Source organism: Ranitomeya imitator, chromosome 5 (genome assembly GCF_032444005.1).
Source record: "Ranitomeya imitator isolate aRanImi1 chromosome 5, aRanImi1.pri, whole genome shotgun sequence".
Classification (NCBI taxonomy): domain Eukaryota; kingdom Metazoa; phylum Chordata; class Amphibia; order Anura; family Dendrobatidae; genus Ranitomeya; species Ranitomeya imitator.
The window spans coordinates 387771799-387796438 of NC_091286.1; the positions used below are offsets into that span (position 1 = coordinate 387771799).

Genomic DNA, 24640 nt, shown 5'->3' on the forward strand with positions numbered 1-24640 from the left:
TGAACAGTGCCAATACTTTTGTCCACCCCCTTTTTTATGTTTGGTGTGGAATTATATCCAATTTGGCTTTAGGACAATTCTTTTTGTGTTTTTTCATTTAAGACAAATTAAATTAAAGATAATAACAAAAAGTTTGTGTTTGCAATCATTTTCAGGAAGAAACTGAGTATTATCTGACAGAGTTGCAGGGGTGTCAATACTTTTGGCCACAACTGTAGAATACACTTATGAAATGAAGACACTTAGCGCACAAACTGGCCAATTAATCAGAGCCCACCAGCCACGACAATGCAACCTTGCTTTGACCATAAATCTAATAATAATCAAACTTGCCTCTACCAAGCTAAAAGCCTACTCACTTAAGGGCAAGTAGGACCCAACACCAATTAAAAACATTGTTAGGCTGATGGGAGTAGTGCCCAATCCAATATGGAGGCAGTCACTTTCCACAGTATACTTCAGAAAACAGACCAGCACCTCCGAACAGAAAAAAACAAGCGTGAACAGGTGCAAGCTGTTATGACTGCATAATATACAAAAAAAAAGGAAATTTCACACTTGCTGTGCTCTTTTCGGAGGTGCAGGTCGGTTTTTTGTAGTATACTATTGGATGTGGAGACTGCCTCCATATTTGATCATCACTTCTCCCATCAGCCTAAAGCTGGATCCTACATCCCCTTTAAACTTGTAGGCTTTTAGCCCAGAGGCATGTGTGATATATATTGGGATTAGGGTTCCATCATACAAAAGTACACCTTGGCTGATGGGTACACATGAATTGGCCACTTTGTGCTCTAAGTACCTTCTAAGTGTATTATACATAGCAGTAATGCAGCCTAATTGTCATATATATTTTGTGTTTGCATACATGTTAGGGCATACAGAGTGCTGCTGTATTCTTCTGATTCCATATACATTACACCTATTCACATGAGGGCATAGTCTAAAACTGACACTACTAAGTTGCAGAGGTAAGAAGAAAAAAAATGTACACACTACCTTCTCCTCCTTAGCCCACTCGTGCCTTGCTTTGGTGTCCTGGGCCTTTCCAAAAGGCCCTCTTGCTGTTCCTTTGCGAGACTGAACCTCTGTCTCAGAACCCACTCCTGGAGCAAGTTCAGACATCCAACGAGCTCGGAACATCTGAAGCTCTTCCTAAATTACAGAAAAAAGAGCAGACAATTAATAGGCAGAGTAAACTGTATGGCAAATGGGTATTCTGTATGGATAAAGAATTGACAGTAATTGTAGCAAATTGTTTCCCAAAGATTGAGAGAAAACCGGGGTATAAAGAATTTACCTGAAGATTTGTTTCCGCTGGTCGTCCATTTTCATCAGACTTCAGGATTTCAGAACAACAATCCTCATCACCTTCCGCCTGATAAGCACAGTGCAAAATTAATACACCCAACTCGATGGATTCATTATTACAAGAAATGCTCTTTTCCCACAGACGGTGGGATGCTAGGAGTTACAAGTCTCTGCAAGAGAATCCAATTTTTCTCATAATACTGTACAGTTCACATTTGGGTCATTTTGTTTTTCATTTATTTGTGTATTTGGGGCTAAAAAAAATATAAAAAATAAAAATGTGCAATTGGGTTTAATTAAAACCGTAACACCGTTTGGCTTTTACAGACTCTTTATTTTCCTGCACATTCAATATTATTGTGGTATATGGTCATAAATCCCCAGAATGGTCTCAGACAAACACACATAAAAGAATTACAAACTCTCCAGTCAGATGGTCATGGCGGGCTGACTGACAGATTCTCAGCTGACTCCTTCTGCAGCCAACAACAGACAGTGCAACACAAAGGCTACAGAAGGAAAAATGAGGCAACTTTTCAAAATGTACTTTTACCAAAAAATACAAATATTTACGGTAAGTGGAAAAAAAACCTCTTCAACTATATAAAGAGTGATGAGTCTGGCAATGTAACACCTAATATTAAAAGTAAGAAGTTATTGGATTCACCAAATGCGTAAAAGGGTGAATGTTCAGACAATACAATTTTAAAAAGAAAAACAGATGTCTGTCTATACAGGTTCAAAATTCACCTTCATGCACAGTTAGCTTTTATTTTTTCAATGCACTGAAATATAACCAACAAGAGGTTCTACTGTTTTGTCTACACATGATAAGGAGAAAACTGATTAAAAAAATGCAACCAGTTTTCTTGTATTTTGTTTTTTTGTGAAATTAATCTTAAAATAGTAATTAAAATGTATTAATGCAATATTTTCACTGCTTGCAAACATTTCTATATGAAAAATAATATATATTTTCTTACAAATATATATATTTACCACTGGGGGAGAATTTCCTGTTTAACCCCTTAATCCCATTGGACGTACTATCCCGTCAAGGTGACCTGGGACTTAATTCCCAGTGACGGGATAGCACGTCCAGCGCGATCAGCTGCGTTCACGGGGGGAGCGCGGCCAATCGTGGCCGGGTGTCAGCTGACTATTGCAGCTGACATCCGGCACATTAACCCCCAGCACATTGTGATCAAACATGATCGCAGCGTTCCGGGGGCATAGGGAAGCATCGCGCAGGGAGGGGGCTCCCTGCGTGCTTCTGTGAGATGATCGGTACAAGGCGATGTGCTCACCTTGTACCGAGCATCTGTTCCCTGCAGGCCCCGGATCCAAAATGGCCGTGGGGCTACTTCCGGGTCCTGCAGGGAGGTGGCTTACCAAGCGCCTGCTCAGAGCAAGCGCTGGTAAGCCTGGAGCCCTGCATGTCAGATCGCTGATCTGACACAGTGCTCTGCAAAGTGTCAGATCAGCGATCTGACCTTATAACATGATGCCCCTACCCCCCCCGGGGCAATGTTATAAAGTAAAAAAGAAAATATTCACATGTATAAAAAAATACATTCCTAAATAAAGAAAAAAAAAAATACTGTTCCTATAAATACATTCCTTTATCTAAAAAAAAGGCAAAAAACAATTAAAGTACACATATTTAGTATCGCCGCGTCTGTAACGACCCGACCTATAAAACTGTCCCACTAGTTAACCACTTCAGAGGACACCGTAAAAAAAAAAAAATGAGGCAAATCATACCGCCGAACAAAAAGTGGAATAGCACGCGATCAAAAAGACAGATATAAATAACCATGGTACCGCTGAAAACATCATCTTGTCCCGCAAAAAAGGAGCCGCAAAACAAAGTCATCAGCGAAAAAATAAAAGTTATAGTCCTCAGAATAAAGCGATGCAAAAATAAAAGCGCCAAAACATAAAAAAATAATCTAAATGAGGTATCGCTGTAATTGTGTGACCCGAAGAAAAAAAACTGCTTTATCCATTTTATCAAACAGGGAACGGTATAAATGCTTCTCCCCTTCCCCCAAAAGAAATTCATGAATAGCTGGTTCTTGGTCATTCTGCCTCACAAAAATCGGAATAAAAAGCGATCAAAAAATGTCACGTGCCCGAAAATGGTACCAATAAAAACGTCAACTCCTCCCGCAAAAACAAGACCTCACATGACTCTCTGGACCAAAATATGGAAAAATTATAGCTCTCAAAATGTGCGAACGCAAAAAAATATTTTTTGCAATAAAAAGCGTCTTTTAGTGTGTGACGGCTGCCAATCATAAAAATCCGCTAAAAAAAAAGCTATAAAAGTAAATCAAACCCCCCTTCATCACCCCCTTAGTTAGGGAAAAATAAAAAAATAAAAAAAATGTATTTATTTCCATTTTCCCATTAGGGTTATGGTTGGGATTAGGGCTAGGGTTGGGGCTAAAATTAGAGTTAGGGTTTGGATTACATTTACGGTTGGGAATAGGGTTGGGATTAGGGCTAGGGATGTGTTGGAGTTAGGCGTGTGGTTAGGGGTGTCTCAGGGTTAGAGGTGTGGTTAGGGGTGTGGTTGAGATTAGGGTTAGGGGTGTGTTTGGGTTAGGGTTTCAGTTATAATTGGGGGTTTCCACTGTTTAGACACATCAGGGGCTCTCCAAACGCGACATGGCTTCTGATCTCAATTCCAGCAAATTCTGCGCTGAAAAAGTTAAACAGTGCTCCTTCCCTTCCGAGCTCTCCCGTGCGCCCAAACAGGGGTTTACCCCAACATATGTGGTATCAGCGTACTCAGGACAAATAGGACAACAACTTTTGGGAACCAATTTCTCTTGTTACCCTTGGGAAAATACAAAACTGGGTGTTGAAGATAATTTTTGTGGGAAAAAAAAATGATTATTTTCACGGCTCTGCGTTATTAACTGTAGTGAAACACTTGGGGGTTCAAAGTTCTCACAACACATCTAGATAAGTTCCTTGGGGGGTCTAGTTTTCAATATGGGGTCACTTGTGGGGGGTTTGTACTGTTTGGGTACATCAGGGGCTCTGCAAATGCAACGTGACGCCTGCAGACCAATCCATCTAAGTCTGCATTCCAAATGGTGCTCTTTCCCTTCCAAGCTCTGCCATGCGCCCAAACGGTGGTTCCCCCCCACATATGGGGTATCAGCGCACTCAGTACAAATTGCACAACAACTTTTGGGGTCCAATTTCTCCTGTTACCCTTTGGAAAATACAAAACTGGGGGCTAAAAAATAATTTTTGTGGAAAAAAAAAATGAATTTTTATTTTCACGGCTCTGTGTTATAAACTGTAGTGAAACACTTGGGGGTTCAAAGCTCTCACAGCACATCTAGATAAGATCCTTAGGGGGTCTACTTTCCAAAATGGTGTCACTTGTGGGGGGTTTGAATGTTTAGGCACATTAGTGGCTCTCCAAACGCAACATGGCGTCCCATCTCAATTCCAGCCAATTTTGCATTGAAAAGTCAAACAACAACTTTTGGGGTCCATTTTCTCCTGTTACCCTTGGTAAAATAAAACAAATTGGAGCTGAAGTAATTTTTTTGTGAAAAAAAGTTAAATGTTCATTTTTTTTTAAACATTCCAAACATTTGTGAAAGACCTGAAGGGTTAATAAACTTCTTGAATGTGGTTTTGAGCACCTTGAGGGGTGCAGTTTTTAGAATGGTGTCACACTTGGGTATTTTCTATCATATAGACCCCTCAAAATGACTTCAAATGTGATGTGGTCCCTAAAAAAAATGGTGTAAAAATGAGAAATTGCTGGTCAACTTTTAACCCTTATAACTCCGTAACAAAAAAAAAATGTTTCCAAAATTATGCTGATGTAAAGTAGACATGTGGGAAATGTTACTTATTAAGTATTTTGTGTAACATATCTCTGTGATTTAAAGGGACACTGTCACCTGAATTTGGAGGGAACAATCTTCAGCCATGGAGGCGGGGTTTTTGGGTGTTTGATTCACCCTTTCCTTACCCGCTGGCTGCAATATTGGATTGAAGTTCATTCTCTGTCCTCCATAGTACACGCCTGCGCAAGTACGTCGGATCCTGTATTTTGAACTGCGCAGGCGCGGCCGCAACTCCACCCCTTCCTCCCTGGGACTTCACAATGGGCAGCAGACGCGTTGAAACACTGCATCTGCTGCCCACGTTGTGCAAAAAAAATCACCACTGTCCGTCGGTACGTTGCGCCGACGCTTTCTGACGGCCCCGTACCGACTGAAGTGTGAAAGAAGCCTAAAGGTACCTTCACACATAACGATATTGTTAACGATATCGTTGCTATTTGTGACGTAGCAACGATATCGTTAATGAAATCGTTATGTGTGACAGCGACCAACGATCAGGCCCCTGCTGGGAGATCGTTGGTCGCTGAATAAAGTCCAGAACTTTATTTCGTCGCTGGACTCCCTGGAGACATCGCTGGATCGGCGTGTGTGACACCGATCCAGCGATGTCTTCACTGGTAACCAGGGTAAACATCGGGTAACTAAGCGCAGGGCCGCGCTTAGTAACCCGATGTTTACCCTGGTTACCATCCTAAAAGTAAAAAAAAAAAAACACTACTTACCTACAGCCGTCTGTCCTCCAGCGCTGTGCTCTGCACTCCTCCTGTACTGGCTGTGAGCCGGAAAGCAGAGCGGTGACGTCACCGCTCTGCTTTCCGGCTCACAGCCAGTACAGGAGGAGAGCAGAGAAGCAGAGCGCAGCGCTGGAGGACAGACGGCTGTAGGTAAGTATCTGGTGTTTGTTTTTTTTTACTTTTAGGATGGTAACCAGGGTAAACATCGGGTTACTAAGCGCGGCCCTGCGCTTAGTTACCCGATGTTTACCCTGGTTACCGGCATTGTTGGTCGCTGGAGAGCGGTCTGTGTGACAGCTCTCCAGCGACCAAACAGCGACGCTGCAGCGATCCGGATCGTTGTCGGTATCGCTGCAGCGTCGCTTAATGTGAAGGGGCCTTTAGAGATAGGGTCTGTCTGTTATCTCCTATGACCATGGGGTGCCGTATTATGACACTGATAGTGTACTGCTGCTGCTGTGAAAGATGTCAGCCCCAGTGCCTTCTTTAACCCCTTCATGACCTTGGGATTTTTCATTTTTCCGTGTTCGTTTTTCACTCCCCTCCTTCCCAGAGCCATAACTTTTTTATTTTTCTGTCAATTTGGCCATGTGAGGGCTTATTTTTTGCGGGACGAGTTGTACTTTTGAACGACACCATTGGTTTTACCATGTCGTGTACTAGAAATCGGGAAAAAAAAATTCCAAATGCGGTGAAATTGCAAAAAAAGTGCAATCCCACACTTGTTCTTTGTTTGGCTTTTTTGCTAGGTTCACTAAATGCTAAAACTGACCTAACATTATGATTCTCCAGGTCAGTACGAGTTCATAGACACCTAACATGACTAGGTTATTTTTTACCTAAGTGGTGAAAAAAAATTCCAAACTTTGCTAAAAAAAAAAAAAAAAAAATTGCGCCATTTTCCGATACCCGTAGCGTCTCCATTTTTCATGATCTGGAGTCAGTTGAGGGCTTATTTTTTGCGTGCCGAGATGACGTTGTTAATGATATCATTTTGGTGCAGATACGTTCTTTTGATCGCCCGTTATTGCATTTTAATGCAATGTCGCGCGACCAAAAAACGTAATTGTGGCGTTTCAAATTTTTTTCTCGCTACGCCGTTTAGCGATCAGGTTAATGCTTTTTTTTAATTGATAGATCGGGCGATTCTGAACGCGGCGATACCAAGTATGTGTAGATTTGATTTTTTTTTATTGATTTATTTTGATTGGGGCGAAAGGGGTGTGATTTAAACTTTTATATTTTTTTTTATTTTTTTCACTTTTTTTTTTTTTTTACTTTTGCGATGCTTCAATAGCCTCCATGAGAAGCTAGAAGCTGGCACAGCACGATCGGCTCTGCTACATAGCAGCGATCTGCTGTTCGCTGCTATGTAGAGGAAAATCAGGTGTGCTGTGAGCGCCGACCACAGGGTGGCGCTCACAGCTGCCGGGGATCAGTAACCATAGAGGTCTCAAGGACCTCTATGGTTACAATACTGAAGCATCGCCGACCTCAGATCATGTGACGGGGGTCGGCGATGACGTCATTTCCGGCCGCCCGGCGGATGCGGTGGTTAAATGCCGCTGTCTGCGTTTGACAGCGGCATTTAACTAGTTAATAGGTGCGGGCAGATTGCGATTCTGCCCGTGCCTATTACGGGCACATGTCAGCTGTTCAAAACAGCTGACATGTCCTGGCTTTGATGCGGGCTCACCGCCGGCGCCCGCATCAAAGCGGGGCTTCTGACCTCGGACGTACTATCCCGTCTGAGGTCAGAAAGGGGTTAAACTCCTGTAACACACAAAATATGTTTCAAATGCATTCAATACTTGGTTATAACAGCATGTTATGCTACATTACATTGATTTATTAAAGGTACGCGGTACCTTCCCTTAACCCCTCTGTGACCTTAGACGTACTATCCCGTCGAGGTGCCCTGGGCTTATCTGACCCTGGACGGGATAGTACGTCATAGCCGATCGGCCGCGCTCACGGGGGGAGCGCGGCCGATCGCGGCCGGGTGTCAGCTGCTTATCGCAGCTGACATCCGGCTCTATGTGCCAGGAGCGGTCACAGACCGCCCCCGGCACATTAACCCCTGGCACACCGCGATCAAAGATGATCGCGATATGCCGGCGGTGCAGGGAAGCACCGCGCAGGGAGACCGCGCAGGGAGACCTGAGACCTGTGATCGCGTTGCTGCGAGGGTCTCACCTCCCTCCCTGCTCCCTCCAGCCCCGGATCCAAGATGGCCGCGGATCCGGGTCCTGCAGGGAGGGAGGTGGCTTCACAGAGCCTGCTCAGAGCAGGCACTGTGAAGGCTGCAGCGCTGCATGTCAGATCAGTGATCTGACAGAGTGCTGTGCACACTGTCAGATCATTGATCTGTAATGTCCCCCCCTGGGACAAAGTAAAAAAAAAATTTTCCAAATGTGTAAAAAAAATAAAAAAAAATATTCCAAAATAATGAAAAAAAAAAAAAAAATATTCCCATAAATACATTTCTTCATCTAAATAAAAAAAAAACCCAATAAAAGTACACATATTTAGTATCGCCGCGTCCGTAACGACCCGACCTATAAAACTGTCCCACTAGTTAACCCCTTCATAAACACCGTAAGAAAAAAAAAAAAAAAAACGAGGCAAAAAACAACGCTTTATTATCATACCGCCGAACAAAAAGTGGAATAACACGCGATCAAAAGGACAGATATAAATAACCATGGTACCGCTGAAAGCGTCATATTGTCCCGCAAAAAACGAGCCGCCATACAGCATCATCAGCAAAAAAATAAAAAAGTTATAGTCCTGAGAATAAAGCGATGCAAAAATAATTATTTTTTCTGTAAAATAGTTTTTATCGTATAAAAGCGCCAAACCATAAAAAAAAGATATAAATGAGGTGTCGCTGTAATCGTACTGACCCGAAGAATAAAACTGCTTTATCAATTTTACCAAACGCGGAACGGTATAAACGCCTCCCCCAATAGAAATTCATGAATAGCTGGTTTTTGGTCATTCTTCCTCACAAAAATCGGAATAAAAAGCGATCAAAAAATGTCACGTGCCCGAAAATGTTTTCAATAAAAACGTCAACTCGTCCCGCAAAAAACAAGACCTCACATGACTCTGTGGACCAAAATATGGAAAAATTATAGCTCTTAAAATGTGGTATTGCAAAAAATATTTTTTGCAATAAAAAGGGTCTTTCAGTGTGTGACGGCTGCCAATCATAAAAATCCGCTAAAAGCTCGCTATAAAAGTAAATCAAACCCCCCTTCATCACCCCCTTAGTTAGGGAAAAATAAAAAAAAATGTATTTATTTCCATTTTCCCATTAGGGCTAGGGTTAGGGTTAGGGCTATGGTTAGGGCTAGGGTTAGGGCTACAGTTAGGGTTAGGGTTTAGATTACATTTAGAGTTGGGAATAGGGTTGGGATTAGGGTTAGGGGTGTGTCAGGGTTAGAGGTGTGGTTAGGGTTACCGTTGGAATTAGGGTTAGGGGTGTGTTTAGATTAGGGTTTCAGTTATAATTGGGGGGTTTCCACTGTTTCGGCACATCAGGGGCTCTCCAAACACGACATGGCGTCCGATCTCAATTCCAGCCAATTCTGCGTTGAAAAAGTAAAACAGTGCTCCTTCCCTTCCGAGCTCTCCTGTGTGCCCAAACAGGGGTTTACCCTCACATATGGGGTATCAGCGTACTCAGGACAAATTGGACAACAACTTTTGTGGACCAATTTCTCCTGTTACCCTTGGGAAAATACAAAACTGGGGGCTAAAAAATAATTTTTGTGGGAAAACAAAAAGATTTTTTATTTTCACGGCTCTGCGTTATAAACTGTAGTGAAATACTTGGGGGTTCAAAGCTCTCACAACACATCAAGATGAGTTCCTCAGGGGGTCTACTTTCCAAAATGGTGTCACTTGTGGGGGGTTTCTACTGTTTAGGTACATTAGGGGCTCTGCAAACGCAATGTGACGCCTGCAGACCATTCCATCTAAGTCTGCATTCCAAATGGCGCTCCTTCCCTTCCGAGCCCTCCCATGCGCCCAAACGGTGGTTTCCCCCCCACATATGGGGTATCAGCGTACTCAGGACAAATTGGACAACAACTTTTGGGGTCCAATTTCTCCTGTTACCCTAGGGAAAATACAAAACTGGGGGCTAAAAAATAATTTTTGTGGGAAAAAAATTTTGTTTTATTTTTATGGCTCTGCATTATAAACTTCTGTGAAGCCCTTGGTGGGTCAAAGTGCTCACCACACATCCAGATAAGTTCCTTAGGGGGTCTACTTTCCAAAATGGTGTCACTTGTGGGGGGTTTCAATGTTTAGGCACATCAGTGGCTCTCCAAACGCAACATGGCGTCCCATCTCAATTCCTGTCAATTTTGCATTGAAAAGTCAAACGGCGCTCCTTCCCTTCCGAGCTCTCCCATGCGCCCAAACAGTGGTTTACTGCCACATATGGGGTATCAGCGTACTCAGGACAAATTGGACAACAACTTTTGAGGTCCAATTTCTTCTCTCACCCTTGGAAAAATAAAAAATTGGGGGCAAAAATATAATTTTTGTGAAAAAATATGATTTTTTATTTTTACGGTTCTGCATTATAAACTTCTGTGAAGCACTTGGTGGGTCAAAGTGCTCACCACACATCCAGATAAGTTCCTTAGGGGGTCTACTTTCCAAAATGGTGTCACTTGTGGGGGGTTTCATTGTTTAGGCACATCAGTGGCTCTCCAAACGCAACATGGCGTCCCATCTCAATTCCTGTCAATTTTGCATTGAAAAGTCAAACGGCGCTCCTTCCCTTCCGAGCTCTCCCATGCGCCCAAACAGTGGTTTACTGCCACATATGGGGTGTCAGCGTACTCAGGACAAATTGGACAACAACTTTTGGGGTCCATTTTCTCCTGTTACCCTTGGTAAAATAAAACAAATTGGAGCTGAAGTAAATTTTTTATGTAAAAAAGTTAAATGTTCATTTTTATTTAAACATTCCAAAAATTCCTATTAAACACCTGAAGGGTTAATAAACTTCTTGAATGTGGTTTTGAGAACCTTGAGGGGTGCAGTTTTTAGAATGGTGTCACACTTGGGCATTTTCTATCATATAGACCCCTCAAAATGACTTCAAATGAGACGTGGTCCCTAAAAAAAAATGGTGTTGTAAAAATGAGAAATTGCTGGTGAACTTTTAACCCTTAACTCCCTAACAAAAAAAAAAATTGGTTCCAAAATTATGCTGATGTAACGGAGACATGTGGGAAATGTTACTTATTAAGTATTTTGTGTGACATATCTCTGTGATTTAATTGCATAAAAATTCAAAGTTTGAAAATTGCGAAATTTTCAAAATTTTCGCCAAATTTCCGTTTTTTTCACAAATAAACGCAGGTACTATCAAAGAAATTTTACCACTATCATGAAGTACAATATGTCACGAGAAAACAATGTCAGGATCACCAGGATCCGTTGAAGCGTTTCGGAGTTATAACCTCATAAAGGGACAGTGGTCAGAATTGTAAAAATTGGCCTGGTCATTGACGTGCAAACCACCCTTGGGGGTAAAGGGGTTAAAGAACAAAATCATAAGCAAATGATTACAAGCAATTACTACATGGGTTTCTTATTAGTGAATCAGTGATTATATCCATAGGTGTAATAACCAGCTGAAGAGAAGTTCAGGAAATATATAGAGGAAATTGCAATCAGAGATAGTAAAATTGCAGGTATTAGGCTAGGGTCACATTGCGTTAGTGCAACCCGTTTAGCGCTAGCGGGTTGCGCTAACGCAATGTTTTTAATGTGGCCGCGTCCCGGGGTCGCGGTAACGTCCCCGCTCTCGCAGATCCCCGATCTGCGAGAGCGGGGAACGGACCGCGGGCGCGCCTCGGACGCTGCAAGCAGCGTCCTCGGCGCGCCAGGAAACACCGGCGCGTCGCTAGCACGTGCCGAACATGGCACGCGCTAGTGCTGCGCGTTCCCATTGCCGTGAATGGGCGCGCTAACGGACGCGTTGCACGGCGTTAATTTTGCCGTGCAACGCTGTCCGTTAGCGCGTTCCCATTAACGCAATGGGAACCAAGCCTTAGATTTACCATATGATGCATGCCTGTGCCTGAAAATGTATGCAACAAGCATAAAGTGCAAGAGGAAGGGATACTATCCTCTGAAATCTAGGACAGGCTGTACAATGTTCTAGATGGCAGTTGTCATCTTTGGAATCCTGACAGAAACGATACTTTTTTTGCTAAATAAAGGTATTTACAAAATCTTTAATATTTAACCTCTTCACTCCCCAGGCTGTTTTCACCTTCCTGACCAGGTCAAATTTTACAATTCTGACCAGTATCGCTCTATGTGGTAATAACTCTGGAACGCATCAGCGTATCCCACCCATTCTGAGAATGTTTTTTCTTGACACATTGTACTTTATGTTAGCAGTAAATTTAGTTCAATATTTTGTGTGTTTATTTGTGAAAATATTGAAATTTTGGCAAAAATGACAATTTTTCACCTTTTTTTTTATTTTTTTTTTTTTACCTTAACCCCTCTGTGACCTTAGACGTACTATCCCGTCGAGGTGCCCTGGGCTTATCTGACCCTGGACGGGATAGTACGTCATAGCCGATCGGCCGCGCTCACGGGGGGAGCGCGGCCGATCGCGGCCGGGTGTCAGCTGCTTATCGCAGCTGACATCCGGCACTATGTGCCAGGAGCGGTCACGGACCGCCCCCGGCACATTAACCCCTGGCACACCGCGATCAAAGATGATCGCGATGTGCCGGCGGTACAGGGAAGCACCGCGCAGGGAGGGGGCTCCCTGCGGGCTTCCCTGAGCCCCCCGCAGCAACGCGATGTGATCGCGTTGCTGCGAGGGTCTCCTCACCTCCCTCCCTGCTCGAGCCCCGGATCCAAGATGGCCGCGGATCCGGGTCCTGCAGGGAGGGAGGTGGCTTCACAGAGCCTGCTCAGAGCAGGCACTGTGAAGCAGCCTGCACTCCTATCAGATCAGTGATCTGACAGAGTGCTGTGCACACTGTCAGATCACTGATCTGTGATGTCCCCCCCTGGGACAAAGTAAAAAAGTAAAAAAAAAAATTTCCAAATGTGTAAAAAAAATAAAAAAAAATATTCCAAAATAATGAAAAAAAAAAAAAATTATTATTCCCATAAATACATTTCTTCATCTAAATAAAAAAAAAAAACCAATAAAAGTACACATATTTAGTATCGCCGCGTCCGTAACGGCCCGACCTATAAAACTGGCCCACTAGTTAACCCCTTCAGTAAACACCGTAAGAAAAAAAAAAAAAAAACGAGGCAAAAAACAACGCTTTATTATCATACCGCCGAACAAAAAGTGGAATAACACGCGATCAAAAGGACAGATATAAATAACCATGGTACCGCTGAAAGCGTCATATTGTCCCGCAAAAAAAGAGCCGCCATACAGCATCATCAGCAAAAAAATAAAAAAGTTATAGTCCTGAGAATAAAGCGATGCAAAAATAATTATTTTTTCTGTAAAATAGTTTTTATCGTATAAAAGCACCAAACCATAAAAAAATGATATAAATGAGGTATCGCTGTAATCGTACTGACCCGAAGAATAAAACTGATTTATCAATTTTACCAAACGCGGAACGGTATAAACGCCTCCCCCAATAGAAATTCATGAATAGCTGGCTTTTGGTCATTCTTCCTCACAAAAATCGGAATAAAAAGCGATAAAAAAATGTCACGTGCCCAAAAATGTTTTCAATAAAAACGTCAACTCGTCCCGCAAAAAACAAGACCTCACATGACTCGGTGGACCAAAATATGGAAAAATTATAGCTCTCAAAATGTGGTATTGCAAAAAATATTTTTTGCAATAAAAAGGGTCTTTCAGTGTGTGACGGCTGCCAATCATAAAAATCCGCTAAAAAACTCGCTATAAAAGTAAATCAAACCCCCCTTCATCACCCCCTTAGTTAGGGAAAAATAAAAAAAAATGTATTTATTTCCATTTTCCCATTAGGGCTAGGGTTAGGGCTAGGGTTAGGGCTAGGGCTAGGGTTAGGGCTAGGGTTAGGGCTAGGGTTAGGGTTAGGGCTAGGGTTAGGGCTAGGGTTAGGGCTAGGGTTAGGGCTAGGGTTAGGGCTAGGGCTAGGGTTAGGGCTAGGGTTAGGGCTAGGGTTAGGGCTAGGGTTAGGGCTAGGGTTAGGGTTAGGGCTAGGGTTAGGGCTAGGATTAGGGTTAGGGTTAGGGTTGGGGCTACAGTTAGGGTTGGGGCTAAAGTTAGGGTTAGGGTTTAGATTACATTTACAGTTGGGAATAGGGTTGGGATTAGGGTTAGGGGTGTGTCAGGGTTAGAGGTGTGGTTAGGGTTACCGTTGGAATTAGGGTTAGGGGTGTGTTTAGATTAGGGTTTCAGTTATAATTGGGGGGTTTCCACTGTTTCGGCACATCAGGGGCTCTCCAAACACGACATGGCGTCCGATCTCAATTCCAGCCAATTCTGCGTTGAAAAAGTAAAACAGTGCTCCTTCCCTTCCGAGCTCTCCTGTGTGCCCAAACAGGGGTTTACCCCAACATATGGGGTATCAGCGTACTCAGGACAAATTGGACAACAACTTTTGTGGACCAATTTCTCCTGTTACCCTTGGGAAAATACAAAACTGGGGGCTAAAAAATAATTTTTGTGGGAAAACAAAAAGATTTTTTATTTTCACGGCTCTGCGTTATAAACTGTAGTGAAACACTTGGGGGTTCAAAGTTCTCACAACACATCTAGATAAGTTCATTGAGGGGTCTAGTTTCCAATATGGGGTCACTTGTGGGGGGTTTCTACTGTTTAGGTACATTAGGGGCTCTGCAAACGCAATGTGACGCCTGCAGACCAATCCATCTAAGTCTGCATTCCAAATGATGCTCCTTCCCTTCCGAGCCCTCCCATGCGCCCAAACGGTGGTTCCCCCCCACATATCGGGTATCAGCGTACTCAGGACAAATTGGACAACAACTTTTGTGGACCAATTTCTCCTGTTACCCTTGGGAAAATACAAAACTGGGGGCTAAAAAATAATTTTTGTGGGAAAACAAAAAGATTTTTTATTTTCACGGCTCTGCGTTATAAACTGTAGTGAAACACTTGGGGGTTCAAAGTTCTCACAACACATCTAGATAAGTTCATTGAGGGGTCTAGTTTCCAATATGGGGTCACTTGTGGGGGGTTTCTACTGTTTAGGTACATTAGGGGCTCTGCAAACGCAATGTGACGCCTGCAGACCAATCCATCTAAGTCTGCATTCCAAATGATGCTCCTTCCCTTCCGAGCCCTCCCATGCGCCCAAACGGTGGTTCCCCCCCACATATCGGGTATCAGCGTACTCAGGACAAATTGGACAACAACTTTTGTGGACCAATTTCTCCTGTTACCCTTGGGAAAATACAAAACTGGGGGCTAAAAAATAATTTTTGTGGGAAAACAAAAAGATTTTTTATTTTCACGGCTCTGCGTTATAAACTGTAGTGAAACACTTGGGGGTTCAAAGTTCTCACAACACATCTAGATAAGTTCATTGAGGGGTCTAGTTTCCAATATGGGGTCACTTGTGGGGGGTTTCTACTGTTTAGGTACATTAGGGGCTCTGCAAACGCAATGTGACGCCTGCAGACCAATCCATCTAAGTCTGCATTCCAAATGATGCTCCTTCCCTTCCGAGCCCTCCCATGCGCCCAAACGGTGGTTCCCCCCCACATATCGGGTATCAGCGTACTCAGGACAAATTGGACAACAACATTTAGGGTCCAATTTCTCCTGCTAACCTTGGAAAAATACAAAACTGGGGGCTAAAATATAATTTTTGTGGAAAAAAAAATATTTTTTATTTGCATGGCTCTGCGTTATAAACTGTAGTGAAATACTTGGGGGTTCAACGCTCTCACAACACATCAAGATGAGTTCCTTAGGGGGTCTACTTTCCAAAATGGTGTCACTTGTGGGGGGTTTCTACTGTTTAGGTACATTAGGGGCTCTGCAAACGCAATGTGACGCCTGCAGACCATTCCATCTAAGTCTGCATTCCAAATGGCGCTCCTTCCCTTCCGAACCCTCCCATGCGCCCAAACGGTGGTTCCCCCCCACATATGGGGTATCAGCGTACTCAGGACAAATTGGACAACAACTTTTGTGGTCCAATTTCTCCTCTTACCCTAGGGAAAATACAAAACTGGGGGCTAAAAAATAATTTTTGTGGGAAAAAAATTTTGTTTTATTTTTATGGCTCTGCATTATAAACTTCTGTGAAGCCCTTGGTGGGTCAAAGTGCTCACCACACATCCAGATAAGTTCCTTAGGGGGTCTACTTTCCAAAATGGTGTCACTTGTGGGGGGTTTCAATGTTTAGGCACATCAGTGGCTCTCCAAACGCAACATGGCGTCCCATCTCAATTCCTGTCAATTTTGCATTGAAAAGTCAAACGGCGCTCCTTCCCTTCCGAGCTCTCCCATGCGCCCAAACAGTGGTTTACTGCCACATATGGGGTATCAGCGTACTCGGGACAAATTGGACAACAACTTTTGAGGTCCAATTTCTTCTCTTACCCTTGGAAAAATAAAAAATTGGGGGCAAAAATATAATTTTTGTGAAAAAATATGATTTTTTATTTTTACGGTTCTGCATTATAAACTTCTGTGAAGCACTTGGTGGGTCAAAGTGCTCACCACACCTCTAGATAAGTTCCTTAGGGGGTCTACTTTCCAAAATGGTGTCACTTGTGGGGGGTTTCAATGTTTAGGCACATCAGTGGCTCTCCAAACGCAACATGGCGTCCCATCTCAATTCCTGTCAATTTTGCATTGAAAAGTCAAACGGCGCTCCTTCCCTTCCGAGCTCTCCCATGCGCCCAAACAGTGGTTTACTGCCACATATGGGGTATCAGCGTACTCGGGACAAATTGGACAACAACTTTTGAGGTCCAATTTCTTCTCTTACCCTTGGAAAAATAAAAAATTGGGGGCAAAAATATAATTTTTGTGAAAAAATATGATTTTTTATTTTTACGGTTCTGCATTATAAACTTCTGTGAAGCACTTGGTGGGTCAAAGTGCTCACCACACCTCTAGATAAGTTCCTTAGGGGGTCTACTTTCCAAAATGGTGTCACTTGTGGGGGGTTTCAATGTTTAGGCACATCAGTGGCTCTCCAAACGCAACATGGCGTCCCATCTCAATTTCTGTCAATTTTGCATTGAAAAGTCAAACTGCGCTCCTTCCCTTCCGAGCTCTCCCATGCGCCCAAACAGTGGTTTACTGCCACATATGGGGTATCAGCGTACTCAGGACAAATTGGACAACAACTTTTGAGGTCCAATTTCTTCTCTTACCCTTGGAAAAATAAAAAATTGGGGGCAAAAATATAATTTTTGTGAAAAAATATGATTTTTTATTTTTACGGTTCTGCATTATAAACTTCTGTGAAGCACTTGGTGGGTCAAAGTGCTCACCACACATCCAGATAAGTTCCTTAGGGGGTCTACTTTCCAAAATGGTGTCACTTGTGGGGGGTTTCAATGTTTAGGCACATCAGTGGCTCTCCAAACGCAACATGGCGTCCCATCTCAATTCCTGTCAAGTTTGCATTGAAAAGTCAAATAGCGCTCCTTCCCTTCCGAGCTCTCCCATGCGCCCAAACAGTGGTTTACTGCCACATATGGGGTATCAGCGTACTCAGGACAAATTGGACAACAACTTTTTGGGTCCAATTTCTCCTGTTACCCTTGGTAAAATAAAACAAATTGGAGCTGAAGTAAATTTTTTGTGTAAAAAAGTTAAATGTTCATTTTTATTTAAACATTCCAAAAATTCCTATTAAACACCTGAAGGGTTAATAAACTTCTTGAATGTGGTTTTGAGCACCTTGAGGGGTGCAGTTTTTAGAATGGTGTCACACTTGGGCATTTTCTATCATATAGACCCCTCAAAATGACTTCAAATGAGACGTGGTCCCTAAAAAAAAATGGTGTTGTAAAAATGAGAAATTGCTGGTCAACTTTTAACCCTTATAACTCCCTAACAAAAAAAAAAATTGGTTCCAAAATTATGCTGATGTAAAGGAGACATGTGGGAAATGTTACTTATTAAGTATTTTGTGTGACATATCTCTGTGATTTAATTGCATAAAAATTCAAAGTTTGAAAATTGCGAAATTTTCAAAATTTTCGCCAAATTTCCGTTTTTTTCACAAATAAACGCAGGTACTATCAAAGAAATTTTACCACTATCATGAAGTACAATATGTCACGAGAAAACAATGTCAGAATCACCAGGATCCGTTGAAGCGTTTCGGAGTTATAACCTCATAAAGGGACAGTGGTCAGAATTGTAAAAATTGGCCTGGTCATTAACGTGCAAACCACCCTTGGGGGTACAGGGGTTAAACCAGAGTTATATAAAACAAAATAGTTAGTAACTACCAGTAACCACATATCTAATTTACATCAGCAGCATACTTTGTATTTGTTAGGATGTTAGAAGGGTTAAAAGTTTTTAAGCAATTTCTCAGACAAAATTAACAAAACCATTTTTAGGGACCACCTCAGATTTGAAGTGACTTTGAGGAGCCCAAAAGACAGAAAACACCCAAAAGTGACACCATTAAAAAAAACAACACACATTCAAGAAGTTTATTAACCCTTCCGCTGCTTCACAGGAATGTTTCACAGGAATTAAAGGGAATCTGTCACCCGCGGGACGTATATAACCTATTATTAGAGACATGGTGTGTAGACCAGGGGTGTCAAACTGCATTCCTCGAGGGCTGCAAACAGGTCATGTTTTCAGGATTTCCTTGTACTGCACAGGTGATAATTTAATCACCAACTCATTTGTGTAGGTGATTAAATTATCACCTGTGCAGTACAAGGAAATCCTGAAAACATGACCTGTTTGCAGCCCTCGAGGAATGCAGTTTGACACCCCTGGTGTAGACAATATGCATGGTGGGGAGACCACCTTATCACCGAGCACACTGGTGGCTTGCCGACACCTGAGCAGAAGAACGCTAAAGCCACTGTGAGGTCTTGTTTTTTGAGGACAAGTTGATGTTTTTATTGGTACTATTTTTGGGAAAATACCATTTTTTTTATTGCTTTCTATTTTGATTTTTGGGAAGCAGAATGAATGAAAACCAGCAATTCAGGAATTGTTTTTTGGGTTTTCTTTTATGCCATTTTGCATGATGTAAAAGCGATTTGATGACTTTATTCTTTAGTCAGTACGATTACAGAGATACCACATTTATATTTTTTTATGTTTTGCCGCTTTTAAACACTAAAAACTATTTTTTAGAAAAAAAAAGAGTTTTTGCATCAATTTATTCTGAGAGGTATAGCTTTTTTATTTATCTGCTTATGGAGCTGTATGGGGGCTTGTTATTTGTGGGACAAGATGCCTTTTCAGCTGTATCGTTTATATTTACAGTCGACTTTTTGAACGCGCTTTATTCCACTTTTTGTTTGACGGTAAGGCGAAAAAGCAAAAAAGTTTTTTTTTTACAGTGTTCACTGAACTAACTAGTATGACAGTTTATAGTCTGGATTGTAACAAATGCGGCGATGCCAAATGTGTGTACTTTTTTTGTTTTTACATAAATATATGTATTTATTGGTAGAACTTTTTTTTTTATATTTTTACAATTTTTTAAAACTTTTTTTTTAACTTAGTTCTCTATGGGTCTTTTAACATGTATTACTCTTATCACTGGTATAATGCATTGCAATACATACCACTCGGTGCTGCACTGACACAAGCCTCTTCGACCATGCTCAGAGCATGGTCTAACAAGGACACTGTAGCTGGCAGACCCAGAGGTCATCCTGACAGCGATCGGACCTCATCAATGACATTGTGGGGGGTGCAAATCTGAAACGAGAGGGAAGCCTCTTTCTCCTAGCCTCCTAAGTGCTGAGATCAATATCAATCGCCCCATTTAGGGGGTTAAATGGCCTGGGGCAGTGAGGGCACAGCCGGAGATATTATGTATGTGCACACTACTACCATAAGTTTGTGTCATAGGTGGTGAAGTGGTTAAATGTGTATTTATTTCATTACATTTCTCAGGAACGCCTTTTAAATCAAGACATTATCAGATTGGTAAATATGCATAAATTGATCAAATAAGTTACTAGAGTCCTGGACTTGTACAATCTTGAACATTAAAATTTCTTCACTAAGAAGTCATTGAATTATGGAAATCACGATCAGTAGACATGTAATGATATGCAAGAGATGAATGTATGGAAACAAAGGTTTGAAAGCTTGATTTATTCAGTATCAAAACACACAAATACACACACTTATGTGTCTCCGAACACTATCAATGAGGTTGAGAAGCGTTCTGCCAAGTAACAGCATAATCCCACAATCAGGATCAATGTGACGTCCCCTTGTGACGGCTTCTTCACACTGTTGCACAAGTGGTTTCGACAGATTAGAACAATGGCGCGCAGTGATCCACTCTGTACTGCACCTGAAATCAGATTTCACATACCAAGCCTAAGGCATTACACAGTGTGTACATAAACCTGAAGGCGGTCGCGCAACATCGGGATAGAAGCCAGACGTCCAGCGACAGGTCACGCCACTGCTTTCAAAGGACTTCATGGTGCAGAGAAAAAAAAAACACTGGGAGGCTGAATGGGGGTCTATCCTCATCAGTAGCTGGAGATTGGTCTTGAGACCACGTGGGCAGCGCCATCAAAAGACCTCCAGGAGGGAGTGTGAAAGTGTACCAGGAGCTGATTTTGAACACGACAATGCTGCATGTTGCTGGCGTTCATGTGAGCGTGACTGAGTGAGACACAGTGGTCAGCAGCGCCCTGGCTTTGTCTCCCATGGGACAACATTGACTGCCAGCAGCGGATCTTGATGATTTGTGTGCCCAAGTGCAGTTCTACAGAACATTCCTCAACCATTAACAACCTCACTGATAACAGCCAAGACGCGGGGCAGGATTTATGCTCACGGCGTTCATACTTGTTAATATGCAAATTGTCTCTTCTGAGAAAAAGAGGACTTAAACTCTATAGCGCCACCTGTTGGAAGTAGCGATCCTACAAGTCACAATCAACCCTTTAACGAGTCGTGCAATATGACTTAGGATAAAAGCCAAATCAGTATCTCAATTCGCAGACACGGTGTTTCGGGCTGTTGGCCCTCGTCAGTGCGAAGCATGAGAACTAGTTTGGCTAGGTGAGAGGCTCTGGACTGGGGTCTAAGGGGTATCGTTTCTCCTTATGGATAGAGACATACCTTCTCTGGCTTGTCAAGGTAAGGAGGCTTATTCGCCTATTCGCTTATTATCCTAAGTCATATTGCACGACTCGTTAAGAGTTGATTGTGACTTGTAGGATCGCTACTTCCAACAGGTGGCGCTATAGAGTTTAAGTCCACTTTTTCTCAGAAGAGGCAATTTGCATATTATATTTCCCAGAGGAGCATTGCACGGTGAATAAGCCTCCTTACCATGACAAGCCAGAGATGGTATGTCACTCTCCACAAGGAGAAACCTTACCCCTCAGGCTAGGTTCACATTGCGTTAGTGCAATCCGTTTAGGGCATACGCTAACGGAATGCGCTAACGCAATGTACAAAAAGGGATTGTTTAGCGATCCCTCTAGCGCAGATGCCCGATCTGCACTAGCGAGAACGGACCGAAAAACGCTGCAAGCAGCATTCGAGGTCCGTCAGAAAATAACGGGACATCGCTAACGCATGCCAAAAATGGCATACGTTAGCGATGCATTACGGTCAATGGGTGCGCTAACGGATCCGTTACATTGCGTTAGTGGCGCTATGTAACGGATCCCGTTAGCAGACTGCCACTAACGCAATGTGAACCCAGCCTCATACTTGTTAAGGAATAAGTGCAGATGAAAAAAAAAGTTTTCAAAATATATTTGCATATTATTAACACGACTATAGATCCTGTGATTTCCATGGAATGTGTAGATTACAGAGGAATGAACACACATCACATATACAGATGGATATCATATTCCGAGCGCTTGGTAGGTGGGGAATGAACACAGCTGTTATCTGCTACCAAGCACAGGGAACATCCACCTGTCTCTATGGGACAGTAACTCTCCATATGGGCAGTACCGGGTTACTATGCTGATGCTTTGCGCATGCCCCCTGCGGAGACTCGTGAGGCGATGCCCCAGGACTTTCTGCCCCGCACTCCACAGGGTAATCCTGACAGTCAGCACTGCGGAGCACACAGCACGGCGCCTCATTGGGCCGCTCCCATCACGTGACGCCGTGTTTTGCACACTGCTCGGAGCGCCACACACCCCTCATCTACACCGACACCTGTAACACCCGGTACATAACACCCAGCCCCGGGAATTACCATACTGGGCGGCTGCGGGTTCCTCCTAGCTCAGACAGGCTCAGCACAGTTCTCGGTCGGAGAAACGCAGGACACAGCGGGAGTCTGAGCGGGACCTGCGAGCGGCGGCCATGACTAAGCGTAGGCACCCGGGAGCCGAGCGTGGCAGCAGCACCGGGAGGAGCAGTCTACAATTCTGACAAGGGATCAGATACCGGAACCACCGAGAAGAGAAAGTGACGCCAGCAAGATAAGATCGCCGGAACCAAAGAGAGGATAACCGAGAGAAGAGCGGCCGGCCGCGGAACCAGAGAGATGACCACACGGTACAGAGCGGCGTCGGAGTGTGGAGCTACAGGTGGTGACTGGAAGCAGTCACTAGAGGGCGCTGCTGTCCTCTGTTAGCTGCTGCTGTTTTCCAGCATTTGTGTAGATCTCCGTAGAGAACGGACTGGTAGCAGTGTGCAGCTACCGGAACTAGGGAGAGCAGGAAAGGGACTGAACCGGAACCAGAGCGATGACGGGATGCCAGGAACTGGGCCGATAATATCAGCGGGTGAGAACCTACAACCGCGGCATATTCTCATCTCCTCATCCTTCTATAATCCCTGACCTGTATGTAGTCCTGACTGTACCTGGTGTCTGTGTATCCAGAGCAGGGATTATAGTCCCAGTCCTGACTGTACCTGGTGTCTGTGTATCCAGAACAGGGATTATAGTCCCAGTCCTGACTGCACCTGGTGTCTGTGTATCCAGAGCAGGGATTATAGTCCCAGTCCTGACTGAACCTGGTGTCTGTGTATCCAGAGCAGGGATTATAGTCCCAGTCCTGACTGTACCTGGTGTCTGTGTATCCAGAACAGGGATTATAGTCCCAGTCCTGACTGTACCTGGTGTCTGTGTATCCAGAACAGGGATTATAGTCCCAGTCCTGACTGCACCTGGTGTCTGTGTATCCAGAGCAGGGATTATAGTCCCAGTCCTGACTGTACCTGGTGTCTGTGTATCCAGAGCAGGGATTATAGTCCCAGTCCTGACTGTACCTGGTGTCTGTGTATCCAGAGCGGGGATTATAGTCCTGACTGTACCTGGTGTCTGTGTATCCAAAGCGGGGATTATAGTCCTGACTGTACCTGGTGTCTGTGTATCCAGAGCAGGGATTATAGTCCCAGTCCTGACTATACCTGGTGTCTGTGTATGCAGAGCAGGGATTATAGTCCCAGTCCTGACTATACCTGGTGTCTGTGTATCCAGAGCAGGGATTATAGTCCTGACTGTACCTGGTGTCTGTGTATCCAGAGCAGGGATTATAGTCCTGACTGTAGCTGGTGTCTGTGTATCCAGAGCAGGGATTATAGTCCCAGTCCTGACTGTACCTGGTGTCTGTGTATCCAGAGCAGGGATTATAGTCCCAGTCCTGACTGAACCTGGTGTCTGTGTATCCAGAGCAGGGATTATAGTCCCAGTCCTGACTGAACCTGGTGTCTGTGTATCCAGAGCAGGGATTATAGTCCTGACTGTACCTGGTGTCTGTGTATCCAGAGCAGGGATTATAGTCCTGACTGTAGCTGGTGTCTGTGTATCCAGAGCAGGGATTATAGTCCCAGTCCTGACTGTACCTGGTGTCTGTGTATCCAGAGCAGGGATTATAGTCCCAGTCCTGACTGTACCTGGTGCCTGTGTATCCAGAGCAGGGATTATAGTCCTGACTGTACCTGGTGTCTGTGTATCCAGAGCAGGGATTATAGTCCTGACTGTAGCTGGTGTCTGTGTATCCAGAGCAGGGATTATAGTCCTGACTGTAGCTGGTGTCTGTGTATCCAGAGCAGGGATTATAGTCCCAGTCCTGACTGTACCTGGTGTCTGTGTATCCAGAACAGGGATTATAGTCCCAGTCCTGACTGTACCTGGTGTCTGTGTATCCAGAACAGGGATTATAGTCCCAGTCCTGACTGAACCTGGTGTCTGTGTATCCAGAGCAGGGATTATAGTCCTGACTGTAGCTGGTGTCTGTGTATCCAGAGCAGGGATTATAGTCCCAGTCCTGACTGTAGCTGGTGTCTGTGTATCCAGAGCAGGGATTATAGTCCCAGTCCTGACTGAACCTGGTGTCTGTGTATCCAGAGCAGGGATTATAGTCCTGACTGTACCTGGTGTCTGTGTATCCAGAGCAGGGATTATAGTCCTGACTGTAGCTGGTGTCTGTGTATCCAGAGCAGGGATTATAGTCCCAGTCCTGACTGTACCTGGTGTCTATGTATCCAGAACAGGGATTATAGTCCCAGTCCTGACTGAACCTGGTGTCTGTGTATCCAGAGCAGGGATTATAGTCCCAGTCCTGACT

At 43.6% G+C, this 24640-nt stretch overlaps 2 protein-coding genes across 6 annotated transcripts in view; one reads left to right on the top strand and one right to left on the bottom strand.

The window, feature by feature from the left end:
* The window catches only part of FBXO9 (F-box protein 9), a 72442-nt gene extending 49987 nt beyond the window's left edge, over positions 1-22455 (bottom strand). Inside the window, exons 1-3 of the mRNA XM_069726801.1 lie at positions 22318-22455; positions 1301-1378; positions 1000-1155 (exon numbers count right to left, since the gene is read on the bottom strand). Of these exons, the coding sequence (XP_069582902.1) occupies positions 1000-1155; positions 1301-1378; positions 22318-22320 (237 nt within the window). The 5' untranslated portion in view covers positions 22321-22455. The remainder of the gene's footprint in view (positions 1-999; positions 1156-1300; positions 1379-22317) is intronic.
* A 55-nt stretch (positions 22456-22510) lies between these two features.
* CILK1 (ciliogenesis associated kinase 1) overlaps positions 22511-24640 on the top strand; it is a 107171-nt gene continuing 105041 nt past the window's right edge. The window contains exon 1 of one of the 5 annotated variants that reach the window (XM_069726798.1): positions 22511-22622. The gene's annotated coding sequence lies outside the window, so the exon portion shown is untranslated. Of the gene's footprint in view, positions 22853-24640 lie in introns of all 5 variants that reach the window. The other 4 variants (XM_069726799.1, XM_069726800.1, XM_069726797.1 and 1 more) reach the window with 4 other exon arrangements.